Source organism: Podarcis muralis, chromosome 18 (assembly GCF_964188315.1).
Source record: "Podarcis muralis chromosome 18, rPodMur119.hap1.1, whole genome shotgun sequence".
Lineage (NCBI taxonomy): Eukaryota > Metazoa > Chordata > Lepidosauria > Squamata > Lacertidae > Podarcis > Podarcis muralis.
In genome coordinates this window covers 6,741,871-6,756,937 of record NC_135672.1, presented here as the reverse complement: position 1 = coordinate 6,756,937, position 15,067 = coordinate 6,741,871, and the positions used below count along the sequence as shown (strand labels likewise).

Genomic DNA, 15,067 nt, shown 5'->3' with positions numbered 1-15,067 from the left:
TTTGGAGGTCTTTAAGCAGAGGCTTGACAACCATATGTCAGGAGTGCTCTGATGGTGTTTCCTGCTTGGCAGGGGGTTGGACTCGATGGCCCTTGTGGTCTATTCCAACTCTAGGATTCTATGATTCTGTTGCTACCACTTGACAACAGGAGCACATCCTCCTCTGCAGCTGAGTCTGTGGTTCTTGTTGCATTGTCAGAGATCAGCTTCTGCTGTAGTCAGCTAACTGTTGCTTGAAGGAGGAGAATAGATTGGTGTGAGGCAGCAGTGTTGCATCTTATCCCTTTTCCAAGATTGCAGAGTGAGTGGGGTAGAAAACCCCCAGCTCCCACAGCATCATCTGGCCTGGTTGTGACTGTAGAAGTGAGTCCCCTCCCTTCCAAAGGAATTCCAAACAGCAAGGTAAAGCAGGGTTTTATTTAGCAGCACCAAATTATTACTGGAAGTTTAGAGCTGCTGGGTGACAATGAACACTATCCAGACAGCTGCATCCCCCCCCTTACTTTCAACACCCAAAGTAGTCTGTCAGTGTGTGAAGCCTTTTCATTGACATACCTAACTGACCATTTCTTTGGGGGGGGGGGCAAAAGAAATAAGGCTGGCCAGTGATTGGACTGAAATTATAGTGTCAAGTAAATAGAAAAACACATGAAGTGCCCAGATGAAGGAAACCATCATCGCCTTTCTCTTGGAAGCCATCCACTCTAGTGACATCGTATAAAATAGAAATAACATATTGAAAACCACTGACTGGAAAATGAGAGCTTCAAAGCAATTTTATATTCACACCATTTTCACTCGGTCATATGTCAAAGCTTTACAAAAACTACAATTTCAGCAAGCATAGAGCTCCACAAGTCCCAATTGCCCACAAGAGGGTATGTGTATGTGGTGTTTTGTTTTTTAAAATAGAATTTGGAAATCTGCATTAAATGAAAAGCATGGAGTGTGGCTTTCATTTTAAGTATAGCCTTCTTATTTGAACCTAAAGTTGGAACAACTTGGAAATTTTGGGTGCTGTTTTGTTGATAGCTTTGCTGAATTATTTAGCTCAGCACTCAGTGCTAGTGACCAGTCAGATGCCACCGGGAAAACAAAATGATCAGGGTGTCAGTCACACCCCAGCACCTGTTAACTGAAGGTATACTGCATGGATGTTTGACTTCTAAGTTTTCATAGCTAATAACTGCTGATAGATCCCTCTTCCACATTAATTGGTCTAATTTTTAGCATACACAAAACACCTTCTGTGTACGAATGTTTGCTTAAAGGTATATTGCACTTTCCCCTTGGCATACACAAGGTTGGTAACGTTATACAGTTGTACCTTGGATCTCGAACACCTTGCGAATTAAACGTTTTGGCTCCCGCACACCGCAAACCTGGAAGTGAGTGTTCTGGTTTGTGAACATTCTTTGGAACCCGAACATCCGAGCCAGCTTCTGATTGGCTGCAGCCAAACAGAAGCCGGGCCTTGGTTTCTGAAAGTTTTGGAAGTCGAACAGACTTTTGGAACGGATTCTGTTCAACCTCCAAGGTACTAATGTACACTAAAACATTACTTCTTATAAACTTCTCTTAAAACCTTCAGACACCTGACAGAAAATAGAAAAGTGTCTTCTCTGTCTGCTATGGGAATACAGTGGTACCTTGGGTTAAGAACTTAATTCGTTCTGGAGGTCTGTTCTTAACCTGAAGCTGTTCTTAACCTGAGGTACCACTTTAGCTAATGGGGTCTCCCGCTGCTGCCACGCCGCCGCACAATTTCTATTCTCATCCTGAAGCAAATTTCTTAACCCAAGGTACTATTTCTGGGTTAGCGGAGTCTGTAACCCGAGGTACCACTGTAGCTGTTCCCCTCTGCTAGAGTTAGAGAAGAACTTTTCAGTTTCTAAGAGCCAGGCCTCAGCAGAAATGAGATCACATTTATTTCCTTAATCTCTAGTACCAGATTTCTAGGAGTTTACGGGTTTATCATATCAGTAGTCTGTTTACCCTCTAGACTTGCATATTCCGGTCTTAAACAAACTCCCCTATAGCATTTGCGGTTTAGAAGGAGGTGGGGTCAGCATCTGCGGTGAAAAGCAACAAACAGCAGTAACGCCCTGCCTTCCAGTGCATCACAGTTCCAAAGATGTTCAGCGCATGGAATGAGCTTGCAATTAATATGGAAAATGAATAGCTGAGCTATAAATGGGCTCGCTGGGAGAGTTGCAGAGCCCATGGAGGGACCATTAATGTGTTGCCACGTTATTGGTGCTAATCACTTAAAATGTGCTCCTTTATTAGTAGCTTTAATGAGAGCCACTTAAACTGTGCATTAAAAAGAGGAACTGCAGAGAAGGACGATGAACTGGGTGGCAGGCACTCATAATTCTAATTGAAATGCTTTTAGTATGGGGGGTGGTGGAGTTCCCAGAAGCCAGTAATTCTTTGCACTTTTAAAACCCTCCTCCATTATGTAGCATCAATTAGTGTTTTGTTGTTCAAGTGTTGGAATTATATTTTGCTCCCTGTATACTTCCTCCTCTTCCCTACCTCCACTCCCAGCGTTCTCCCCCTGCCTGCCCACTGGGACCTGTTTAATCAGCAGCATATAGTGGAAGCATTGACTGGTGCAAAATCCCAAGGCTCGAGAGTGAGTTACTTCAGTGCCATGAGTCATGACCAGGATCATAAAATCAGAGAATCGTAGAGTTGAAAAGGACCGCAAGGGTCATCCAGTTCAACCTCCTTAAATGCAGGAATCTCATCCATAACAGATGACCACCCAACCTCTGCTTAAAAACCTTCAAGGAAGGAGAGTCCACAACCTTCCAAGGGAGACCGTTCCAAATGTCGAACGCTTCTTGCCGTCAGAAAGTTTTTAGCCAGAATCTCCTTTGGATCAATCCAAGGGTAGAAAAATATCTTACACTCCCAGATGCCATTCTGAAGCCAGCAGCAGATTGACACTAGCATCTGCCCTGTGCAATAATGAGAAAATGTAAATTCCTGGGTGCCAGAAGCAAATGCCAGGTGCCCTTGGGGAATTTTCCAAGTCTGCTTCCACATTATCCCAGCAGAATTCAGTTGTGCATCATGTGCTGGAGCCAGAGCCCACAATGGTGTTGCCTTCGAGATAAGGTCCTTATTTTCCAAATTTTGCAACAAACTCTTAACAGTACTCTCCTTCAGAGACGTGTACAGTGAGGACAACTTTATCAGGGGCCAGTTCTTATAAGCATTAACATATTTGGTCGCAGTGATAGAAAACAGACAAGATTGCTCTCTGTGGCTGTATTATCCGTGGTTTGCCTCATTTTAGTTTATCCTCCCAGCACAAATGTTGCATCCATGCTTCAGGTGAGTCCCCAGATTTGCTTTTGCACATGTAACCAAACAAATTACTGTTCGAAAACAAAATTTATCATCTTCCTAAATTAACTTATGGCCCGGTTATGGGAATGGGTCTGGAGAAGCCTTTGGCTAGCACACTTCCTTCCCCTCCCTTCTCCTTCTGCACACATGTAAAGGAGATTGAAATCCTCTGGTAGAGAATTTATTTTGCATGCAGAAGGTTTCAGTTTCATCTCAAGGTAAGGTTGGTAGAGACCCTACCTGAAACCCTTGAGAACCATTACCAGCCAATTTGAATGATACTGAGCTAGATGGACCCAATGATCTGACTCTGTACCAGGCAACTTCCAAGGTTCCTAACTTGGAGCACAGGATTCTTCTAGCCATAGTTAGTTGATTTAATAAATGTGTTTATAACTGCATGTCATACAGTACAATGCTTACAATAAAATACAAATTTAAAACCTTGTAAGACAACAAGTGTTTGTAAGCAGGTGGCACTGTGGTCTAAACCACAGAGCCTAGGGCTTGCCGATCGGAAGGTTGATGGTTTGAATCCCCGTGACGGGGTGAGCTCCCGTTGTTCGGTCCCAGCTCCTGCCCACCTAGCGGTTCGAAAGCACATCAAGTGCAAGTAGATAAATAGGTACCGCTCCAGCAAGAAGGTAAACGGCATTTCCGTGCGCTGCTCTGGTTCGCCAGAAGCGGTTTAGTCACGCTGGCCACATGACCCGGAAGCTGTATGCCGGCTTCCTCGGCCAGTAAAGCGAGAGGAGTGCCGTAACCCCAGAGTCGTTCGTGACTGGACCTAGCGGTGAGGGGTACATTTACCTTTACCTTTAAGACAACAAAATGATATTACATGCAGTATTAAAAGCTGACTTTATGGCCAAGAAGGTTCAAAAATTATCCACACCAGACCGAAATAATAATTCTGCAACTTCAATCCCATTTGTTTACTAAAGGCTACATTGCATATTTAAAGCATTTTATAACCCATGAGGAATGGTGTCTGGCTTATGTCCTGAAGAATTGTATTCCATAATTGTGGAGCCACTGCCAATAGTGCTGTCATCCATGTGCTCTCCAGTCTCACCTTGATAGGTGAACACCTCAGTAGGGCTTCAGAGCTATGGGCAGGCAGATAGGGATGCTGGTGGTCCATCAAATAATCTGACCCCATGCTATTTAGAGCTTTAAAGGTCATCACTAGCTGCCTAAGGTTGAAGCCATTGCCACTGGAATCCATGGCATAGGTGCAAAGGAGGTTTATTATTGTATATTTTTTGAATTCCAAATGCAATCAGAAGAGCCAGCAGAATATATTGTAGTATCAGAACAAGGCAGGTACACTCATCCACACGTGGTGGCGTTTTGTACTTTAATAGATGAGTGTCTCCCTCAGGAAAGTGTGGCGTTTCTGCCTGAGGACATTCAGGCCCTACACAACTAGTTACAGACAATGAAAGGACTTAAACATGCAGGCACAGCAGAAACTTTTAAATTGGTAGTACCTATAGGTGAAAACCTTGGCATGTTGATGGAAGTGATGTGGATAGCAGGATGCGGAGTCTCCACATAGTACTTGCTAATGTAAGGGTTCCATCTGGATCGACAAAGTGTTATGAGAGGAGCAATAATTGGAATTGAGCATTTGTGTAAAGGATACAGCTTTTCTTCTGAACAAGGGGTTATTCAGAGCTGACGTGACAAATGCCCTATTCCAGACACTGTCTCTGAAGCATGTTGTTTAGAAGGAGAGGAAGGTGCTCCAGACTTAAACTGAAGCCATTCTTTACACTCCAGAGCTTGAATCAAGGAGAGGAAAAAATGCGGACACGAAAAGGGAGATTAAATCATTCTCTCAGGATGTGTTTTATGCTGCCACTAATAGAAGAATGAAGCCAGCAAGGCATTCTCAGCTTGGGTTAGCTATAATAGCAGGGTTGGAAATAGAAAGGTCATTGAAGTTGGAGGCCTACAAGGTCATTGTCTGCTGCAACATAGCTTGAAAAACCGAAAATAGAAACTGACATGTAGCAATGAGGGTACTGTTCACAACTCCTGAAAATCGCCACTGCACATGTTGCTTTTGACAACGAGAGCCAATTTGTTTAAAACTCTTTTAAGTGGGTAAAAATACATTGTATGGCAATATAGGTGTTTGCAGATCAAGATACTAAAGCTGAAGCTGATGGTGTGAGATGTGTGGCACTGACACAAGGCATACAGAAAGGAACAGGATGTTGGCCATGCCTTAGTTGTGTGGGACGGTTACATTTCTACTAGATTATGCTGCTATCAAAATGGGTGATGTCCTTGGATTCTGTTGCCGGCACTTCAGATTAAAGGAGGACTAGTTTGGGCGCAGTGGAATTCAACAATACTCTCTGTTCCTCAGCAAAATATCAGGTCAATATTTCTGAATATAGATGTAGAAACAAAGCTGCACAGTGTGTTTCTCAACCTGAGTGTGATCAGATCTGCATAATGGTTGCACATGACCTTGCGATTGGAAGAGTGGTCTTGATACAAGTAAAGGAAAGCTTTCAAAATTCAGTAACCACTTTGGAGGATTTCACACAAAATGGCCCATTCAGTGCTCATTCAATCTGGGATACTAGTTTGCTGCAGGGCTATTCAGAAAGATGGTTTCTGGGATATATCTGAACCTTTGCAAGCACGTGCACCGGATTCTGCCAGCTGCTATAGAAATCTTGAGCGCTGAAGAGTCGTTTAAAAGAACAAATACCTTATACCTGTGGTAGTTTCCTGAGACTCAGCATTTTTTTCTTCATGCTTCAGGTGCATTCATGTAACATGCTTCATAACGGCATGAGTTTTTTGTGGAATGCTAAGAGCTTGCATAGGATATTTCCTGCTGATTTCGAGGGAGCACAAACCCCCACTGGAGAACATTCTTCTTAGTGCTAACCAAGAAATGTGTAAAAGCCTGCTGAGGAGGAGGCGGGTAGAGCTGTGGAGAAATGTAACCTTCAGGATGATGATAGCATATTAACTTGGGTACTCTACAGCCTAAAGTAACACACACAAGTCGCTTCATAAGATACCAATTAAAGCTCAACTGTTGCAATTGCAGTTGATGTTCAGTAAATGTCACATTAAATGGGGTTTTGCAGCCAAGAAGGCCCTGCCTCTGGTGGGGATGTTTTCCCAAGGTTGGTTGGTAATGGGTAAGTAAAAAAAACATATGCTTAGAAGCCTTTTATGCTTCTGCAGTATGCAAATTCTGTTAAATAAATAAAAAAGGTGTTCCTGAGCCATTTATGGCTTTGTACTATAGTGCCAGCATCTTGAATTGTGCCTGATAGCTCAGTTACAGCCAGTGCTGTATGTTGAGGATGGGTGTAATATAATCTCATATTGCTGCCCCACACATAACGGACAACAGAATTTTGCATCCGTTGCAGCTCCCTTCCATTCCATTTTGAAGGGATGCACACACTCACACTCCTGCCATGATGGTTTCCCATAGTAATCTATGCAATGCAGGAATCTTTTTGTTCATTGTGGGGTTCATAATAATAATAATAATAATAATAATAATAATAATAATAATAATAATATCTTTATTGTCATTGCCCCCTCTCGGGGACAACGAAATTACTTTCATACCCACAACCTTGAGATTAAGAGTCTCATGCTCTACCAACAAAGCTATTCAGTATTTATTATACTCTCACACACGGTGGTATCCAATGTTAGTCATACTAGTAACTTTAATCCATTGGTATCTGAAGAAGTGTGCATGTACACGAAAGCTCATGCCAGTAACAAACTTAGTTGGTCTCTAAGGTGCTACTGGAAGGAATTTTTTTATTTTGTTTAATCCGTTAATTTCAGTAGATCTACAGTGATCAAAATCCAACCCAGAGGATAAGGTGATAAAACTGTTTTTGGACGGCAGCTGAGAGATTAGACACACAATCATGTGTAGAAAACTGGCATGGGAGGAAAAAATAGTTTGAGCTGGTTTTGAGCCTAGTAGAGAGTATTTTTCACAGGGGAATTTAGCTCTGTGATCCATCACCTGCAGTCTGCATACCGTCAGAGAAACAGTTTTGACACCACCTGCTGTTTGTGTGGATTAGGCTGAAAGTGCAGCTTCTGTTTCCAGTAGGTTTTGCTTCCCTCCAGAGATTACCAGGCAAAACTACCATGTTTCCACCTTTCTCCACTTTCCTGCTTGCACAAACCTAGGGGCTCTGCCTGCTGATTCATCTTCATCTGGGTCATAGTTAGTTTGAACATGTCCAAAACATATTTATTTGAGTTTGTGGGTGGGTGGGGCAGGGAGCTCCCTATTACACATTATTACTTTTATTATTATTATTATTATTGATTATTATTATTATTATTGTATTCCACCCTATACCCGTAGATCTTAGGGCAGTTCACAACATAAAATCACAGTATAAAAGACACAAAATACATAATAAAAACCCAAACAACCCAATAATCCCCCCCTGTCCACAACACATTTAAAAGGCCTAGTTAAACAGAAACATTTTTGCCTGGCACTTAAAGGTGTATAATGGAGGCGTGAGCTGAACCTTCCTGGGGAGAGCATTCCAGAAACAGGGAAACACTGCAGAAAAGGCCTGTTCTTGTGTTGCCACCCGCTGGACCTCTCATGGACTTTGAGGAGGCACACAACGAAGGGCTTCAGAAGATGATCTCAGAGTCCAGGTAGGTTCATATGGAGAGAGGCGGTCCTTGTGCATCTTACTTGCCTTGTTTGAACTTTGAGGGTTTATGATGGTGCTGCCTCCCTCCCCCCTTAGAGCTTTTATACATACATGAGAAAAATGATGCCTGGATAAGTAACAAGTATGCAGCTGTTGGCACTTCCTCTAGGTGGTCAGAGGGGATTCCCTTGGGATACAAAACCATAGAATTGTAGAGTTGGAAGGGGGCCTGAGGGTCAGTGATGGTAATAGTTTCTCTCCTGAATCCTCCTGCAGGATTTTTCCCCGGGAGCTCTCAAGGGTGCGACGCCTTCCTCCGCCACAAGATGACCCTCATTTCACCATCTATCTTGAAGAAATACGGCATCCCTTTTGACCGGGTATGTATGGATAATGTTTCAGGACATACACAGGTTTTCAGAGAATGCTGGTCGAGAGCTGAATCCTCCAGCATACAGTTAAAGGTAAAGGTACCCCTGCCCGTACGGGCCAGTCTTGACAGACTCTGGGGTTGTGCGCCCATCTCACTTAAGAGGCCGGGGGCCAGCGCTGCCCGGAGACACTTCCGGGTCACGTGGCCAGCGTGACAAAGCTGCATCTGGCGAGCCAGCGCAGCACACGGAAAACGCCATTTACCTTCCCGCCAGTAAGCGGTCCCTATTTATCTACTTGCACCCGGGGGTGCTTTCGAACTGCTAGGTTGGCAGGCGCTGGGACCGAGCAACAGGAGCGCACCCCACCGCGGGGATTCGAACCGCCGACCTTTCGATCGGCAAGCCCTAGGCGCTGAGGCTTTTACCCACAGCGCCACCCGCGTCCCTTCCAGCATACAGTTATGTTACATTAAACACTCAAAAGTAGGGTTCTGAGCTAGGTTCAGTGTTCTGGTTGAGGGAAATAACTTGATGATGATGCATTTTTACTTCCAGAGACAAATCTATAAATTTTGTTTTATTATTGTGAACCCTTTGAGATCCATGGTGGTTTGAGATTGTAGTGGTTGAAAAAGAGCCATCAAAACTAGTACTGTGGAACTTGTGAAGCAGGTACTCTTAATTCCTTCCTCAGCTGCCCATCTGGCTGGGTTTCCCAATTGAAGAAACCCAATTGAAATTAATCTAGACAATCGGCATTACCCAAGAACACCTGATGTTGTGTGGCAACCATTCACTTGAGGACATTGTTAAAAAAAACCCACCACCATATATTTGTGACTGGTTGATAGCTAGAATAATACTCAGGGTTGAAGGAAGTGTTCTTCGCTTGATGGCCTTGGCCAAGTCTCTCACCCTTACTGTTGGGAGGATAAAATGGGACCACTTTCGTTTCTTCTACCCTAAATCTGTGCAAAAATGAAATAAAAAGGTGTAGCACAAGATCCTGCCAGAAACATTAGCTCCACTCTGCTTCTCTTCCTTTTTCATTGTTCCTCTCAAAGGAGTGTGAGAACTGAAAAATAGGGTAGAAATTCAGTCCCCTTCCCTCATTCCCTGCAGGGGAGGAATTGTGTTGGAATCCTACAGGGACTTCACCTCTCCAGTCCACCATTTTTCTTTCCCAGTTGAACTGTTGATGTTTAAGGTAGTTTGTAGTTGTGAGAATATAGAAGACAGGTTTAAGCAAGGCATGCATTGGCCATTAAGCAACCTGCATAGCTCTTTTCCAAAGTGTAATGATGTCTTCATTGAAAATGGAGTGAGAAGAATCATTTCAGCTTTCAGCATGGAAAATAGTGCTATAAAAGTTTTCCTGAATTGCACACCTCTCTTTACGCTTCCTAATTATTTTAAGGCTGTAGGAAGTATAGTGCAGTCTTAAACACCACCTGAGAAAGGGGTATCACACAGTCCTGGATGGAATGGCTGTTCACAGTAGGGAAGAATATGACTTGCAGCACACGAGAGAGGGCGTTCTATCTTTGGCATTAAGACTGTGTTTAGCCTGCTTTTTCTGACACTTTATTTGTCAGACTGAGTAGATGTTGTTCAGGCTGCATGGGAGAGAGAACATGGGAGAGAGCCCCTTGCAAAATCTCCGTGTTAGCTATGTGGGAAACTGGCATAGAATTCTGTTTCATTGTGTACCCAATGCAAGAATGGAGGCCTCTTAAAGGCTGGTGGATCTGTGAATGCTGAATGCTTTTTCTTTTGAAGGCAAGGGAAGGTTGGCCATAAGATTCTGAGGGCCTGGCCCCCAGCAGGGGAGGGATGTTGCTTTCCTGACAGCTCCTTGCTCCTCCTCTGAGGCCACATTGTGGTAAGGTGATGCAGGGGGACCTCCTTTGTCCCAAGCAAGTCCAGCCTAACTTAAAGCAGCAGCCCTCTCCAGAAGTGGCTTCCATTCACAGAAAGCAAGCCAAAGGTTCCTCCCATTTCTCCCTCCACAAATGCATCAAGATTCCTGGCAGGCTTCAAACAGGGCAAATACCTGGGTGTTTATAAATCTTAGTAATGGTATTTACTTCTCTAAAGAAATCAGATCGATACCTGAGCTTTTTAATAATTAAAAATGTGTATTTCTGTAATCCGCTATTGATTTCCCCATTTATTCTGTGAAGGCCTTGCAGAAGTCAGTAAATTCAGGGCTTTTCACTGTGAGTGGCAGCCGGTGCTGGCTTTTCCTCAATAGTTATTACTTTTCTACCCAAGCCCATCCGTCACCTGGAGTGCTTTTCTAATTTATTGGCGGGATAATGTTGACAGCAGTGATGTGAGGAGGATATGCACTGTGGGTCTTGGGATGAAGACACAGGGATGTAGATTTTCTGACAGGAGCATAATCTCTCTGTCTGCTTAACTTAACTGTCTGCAGCTTTGCCTTGATTTATGAACAGGTTCAAGTGGAGCTGGGCAACAGAGGCCAGGCCTGAACTTCTCTCACCTGTATCGGGAGAAGCAGAGGAATACAAAGCCTCTTACAGTACTGCTGTCAGGCTGGCTCTCCTCAGGGGAGGGGAGGGAGGTCGTGAGTGCAGATGGTTGTCCCTCTTAAACATTCTTTTGAGTAAAGTCCTCATGCTTAAGAATTAGGCTGTGACACATTAGCACCTCAGCAAGTCGCAGCAGCATTTTAACCAGTCACTTTTCATGCCTCAGGAGCATTGCTGCTGCTGGTGCTGCTGCCTCAGTCAGGGCTGGCTGAAGACATTTTGGCCCATCAGGTGGAGAAATCCTTATGACATTTCCCCTTCTTATGTTAGTTAATGCCTAACTCAGCCAGTTGGAAAGTTTCTGTACAATTATGTGGTAATAAGGATAGAGACAACCAATCCAGAGGGTGGCAGGCTGGTTGGTGATGCTCAGCAGACCTGATGTTAGTTGTTCTTCAGAGGGATCCCAGTTTTTAAAGCAAACACCCAAGTTGTGAGTACATGGAGGTGTGTAGAAGGCCTTCTTTTATGCATTAGCCAGTTTCCCCCTTCTTTGGTTGTCCAAATCAAATCAAATGATCTGAGGAATCAAACTCTCTTTTCCTCTGAAATGAGGAAAACCAGATGTTTTAAGACCTCAGCTCCCCAATTGCATAATAAGTAAAGATGTGGTTTTCCCCAAACCTCTCCACTCTGGTGGCAGAGAAACGAGAAAAGTGGGTGCCAGCTCATTCATATTCCTCCCTCCCTCCCCCCCCCCCTCTCTCTCTCTCTCTCTCTCTCTCTCTCTCTCACACACACACACACACACACACACAGTGCTGTTGCAAACATGATGGATATGAAATTGGTGCTTGACATCCTGGTTCTTTAAACTCATCCTATGAAAGTTTGTCCCACTCTTGATTTCTTCCTTGGTACCTCTGATTTAGATGTCTCACATGTGTAATATAAGTGAAAGGGGAATGATTTAGGGGAAAGTGGGGAAAATCTTTGTGAAAGACGCAAAATCTTGAAAGCAGAGTTACTGCATGGTGGACTTTTGTGGGTGGTTGAAACTACAGTGCTTCTCTAGTGTTTGATTCCCCCACTGTACAAATATGCCTGTGTTTTGAGTATACAGCTGCTGAGATATGTGCAGCGCTGCTTGCCAGGACTCGGGACTACACCTGCCTGATATGCTGTACTTGAGACTGGCAAATAATGGTTTTAGAGTAGAGGTCCACTATTTTTGCCTGGACTTGATAACTAAACCAAAAACTGTGGTTGCCAGAAACCTGCCCTCTATTTGCTTCTTGGGCTGCTTCTCTGTGCAAAGTCAAGGACAATCTTTCACTCCCCTTCCCAGCTCCAAGATGTCCTGGCAAGGCACTGCCTGCAGAAGCCTCTTCTACTTCTCCAACTACAGAGCTGGGAAGAGTTGAGGGGGTTGATTAATTTGTTCCTCTGGAGTGCTTTTCTAATGCAGTGGCAAAACAATCTCCAGTCTTCCTCTTAACACTGGAACTGGAGAGAGGACTAAAAGCTGCCATGCTACTGCAGAGACAGCCCTTCTTCCCTCCCCCCCCCCAGCAGCTCCTAAGTTTGGGAAGAATACCTGTGGCCTGTCATATGATGCTGCACATTTGCCATAGCAACTGAAATTGCCAGACTCAATACTGTCACTTCGATCCCCTTCTGCAGACAGTGACAGCATTTCTGTAGTGTATGGTGGTCTTGAGATTTCTTTATTATATTTCATAGAATCATAGAGCTGAAAGGGAACCAAGGGTCATCTAGTCCAACCCCTGCAATGCAGGAATCTCAGCTAAAGCCTGCATGACAGATGGTCATCCAACCTCTACTTAAAAACCTCCAAGGAAGGAGAGTCCACCACCTCTTGTGGGAGTCTGTTCCACTGTCAAACAGCTCTTATGTCAGAAAGTTTTCCCTGTTGTTTAGTCGGAATCTCCTTTCTTATAACTTGAAGCCATTGGTTCGAGTCTTTCCCTCCAGAGCAAGAGAGAACAAGCTTGTTCCCTCTTCCATGTGACAGTCCTTGAGATAGTTGAAGATGGATATCATATCTCTTCTCAGTCTCCTCTTTTCCAGGCTAAACATACCCAGCTCCTTCAACCATTCCTCATAAGGCTGCGTTTCCAGACCCTTGATCAGCTTGTTTGCCCTCCTCTGCACATGTTCCAGCATGTCAACAGCCTTCTTAAATTGTGGGGCCCAGAAATGAACACAGAACTCCAAGGCAAAATAAGTGGTACTATTACTTCCCTTGATCTGGACACTCTACTTCTGTTAATGCAGGCTAGAATAGCATTAGCTTTTTTTTGCTGCTGCCTCACAGTGTTTACTCATGTTAAGCTTATGGTCCACCAAGACTCCTAGATTCTTTTCACATGTACTACTGGCAAGCTAGGTGTCCCCCACCTTATATGTGTGCAGCTGGTTTATAACCTGGCATTTGTCCGCATTGAAATTCATTTTTTTTAGTTTGGGCCCAGGTCTCCAATCTGTTTAAGGTCATTTTGAATTCTGATTCTGTCTTCTGTGGCATTGGCTACCTCTCCCAGTTTGGTGTCATCTGCAAATTTGATGAGCATCCCCTCAGTTCCTTCATCCAAGTCATTTACAAAGACATTGTTAACGGGCCCAGGACAGAACCCTGCGGCACCCACTTACCACTTTTCCCCAGGATGATAAGGAACCATTAATGAGTCCTCTTTGGGTTTGGTCAGTCAACCAGCTACGAATCTACCTAACAGTTACCTCATTCAACCCACATTTTACCAACTTCCTCACAAGAATATCATGGGGCACTTTGTCAAAAGCCTTTCTGAAATGTTTTAGTTGCATGTGACGTCTGGCTGGAGAAGTGTGCCTTTGGCCTTCCCAGAACACTAAAAGATTGTGGTGCTTGGATTTCAGGCAGCACAAAGCCAATGTGGGGGGAGTTGGTTGGGACCCTGGTGGGGCATGCAAAGAGTTTATTGCAGGTCACCTGGGTTGGCGAATGTATGCATTTCCTCCCTGCATTAGTTTGTTCCCATGAGAATTCCTTGTGGAAAACCATATTTCTAGAAGGGGTAGCTGTCTTTCCTAAGAGATCCCACAAAGATATACGGAGAATCCTGAAAGCAGCCCTGGGTGACCATAATCGGGTCACCATAATCAGCCCACCATCTTGGTTTCAGTGTAGGGGCACTTCTTGTCACCTCTTGTAATGGTTCTAGGGGTTCCTTGTGCGTAAATCGGCGCCACCCTTGGTTGGTTGCTTAGTGAACCCTTTCTGTCTGGACAGCCACTCGCCCGTGGCTGTCTCAATCGCTGGCAGAATCCGTTAGTGGGTGTTTCTTGAACTTCTTCCAGCATAAAAGCTCTTTGATGCCTAGTCTCCGCCTACTTTCTCTGCGCGGAAGCCTTCTGCGCAGGGAGGGTGTGGGCATCGGAGGACCCGTGCTCTCCCCACTGGTCCCCGGGGAGGAGTCTTGGAGCCACCTCGCCGATTCCCCCATCTGCCCCCCTTCTCCACTGGTGCTACGCTGATTTCCTTCCCCAGAAGATGTGCTGCTTCTCTCCCTCCCGGGACGCTCTCCGGCATCCCTCTGGAGCCCTCCCTCTCCCTCTGGCTCTGATGGCAGTTCCCTGACACCTCTCTTACTACAAATACAGATTTCTTTTAAAAGGTCACATTGCCTTGGTCAAAGCTTTGCTACCTCTTTGCTTGATAATGGCATATTCTTTTCTTCCTTTCCTGTTTTCAGATCACCCAAGAAGCCGGAGAGTTCATGATTACTTTTCCTTATGGCTACCATGCAGGATTTAATCACGGGTTCAACTGTGCAGAGTCCACCAACTTCGCCACCCTTCGGTGGATCGACTACGGCAAGATGGCCACCCAAGTAAGTTCCCACATCCTGGTGCTTTAGTTGCTATGGGGCAAATTACAAAGCTTGCCTTGCAAATTGGGAGCCGGTCTGCCTGGCTCAGGTTTCCTGCTGAATTTCTGCCTAAACCGTGACTGAACCATTGAGTTCACACCAGCATCATGGTTCATGCCACCCCGGCTGAAGTTTGCAAAGCCACTTCAAACTCTGGTTTTAAAATCTGTTTCAGATGGGAACCCTGCCTAGTGTTAACAGACAGAGTTAGCACATAT

At 44.6% G+C, this 15,067-nt stretch overlaps 1 protein-coding gene across 3 annotated transcripts in view; it reads left to right on the top strand.

Moving 5' to 3' along the window:
* Window positions 1–15,067, top strand: part of KDM4B (lysine demethylase 4B) — a 192,848-nt gene that overhangs the window by 78,321 nt on the left and 99,460 nt on the right. For all 3 annotated transcript variants that reach the window (XR_003704470.2, XM_028713805.2, XM_028713806.2), the window contains exons 7-8: window positions 8,325–8,428; window positions 14,673–14,810. Coding sequence is in view for 2 of the 3 variants with exons in the window: in XM_028713805.2 (XP_028569638.2) it covers window positions 8,325–8,428; window positions 14,673–14,810 (242 nt within the window). In the remaining variant the exon portion in view is untranslated. The remainder of the gene's footprint in view (window positions 1–8,324; window positions 8,429–14,672; window positions 14,811–15,067) is intronic.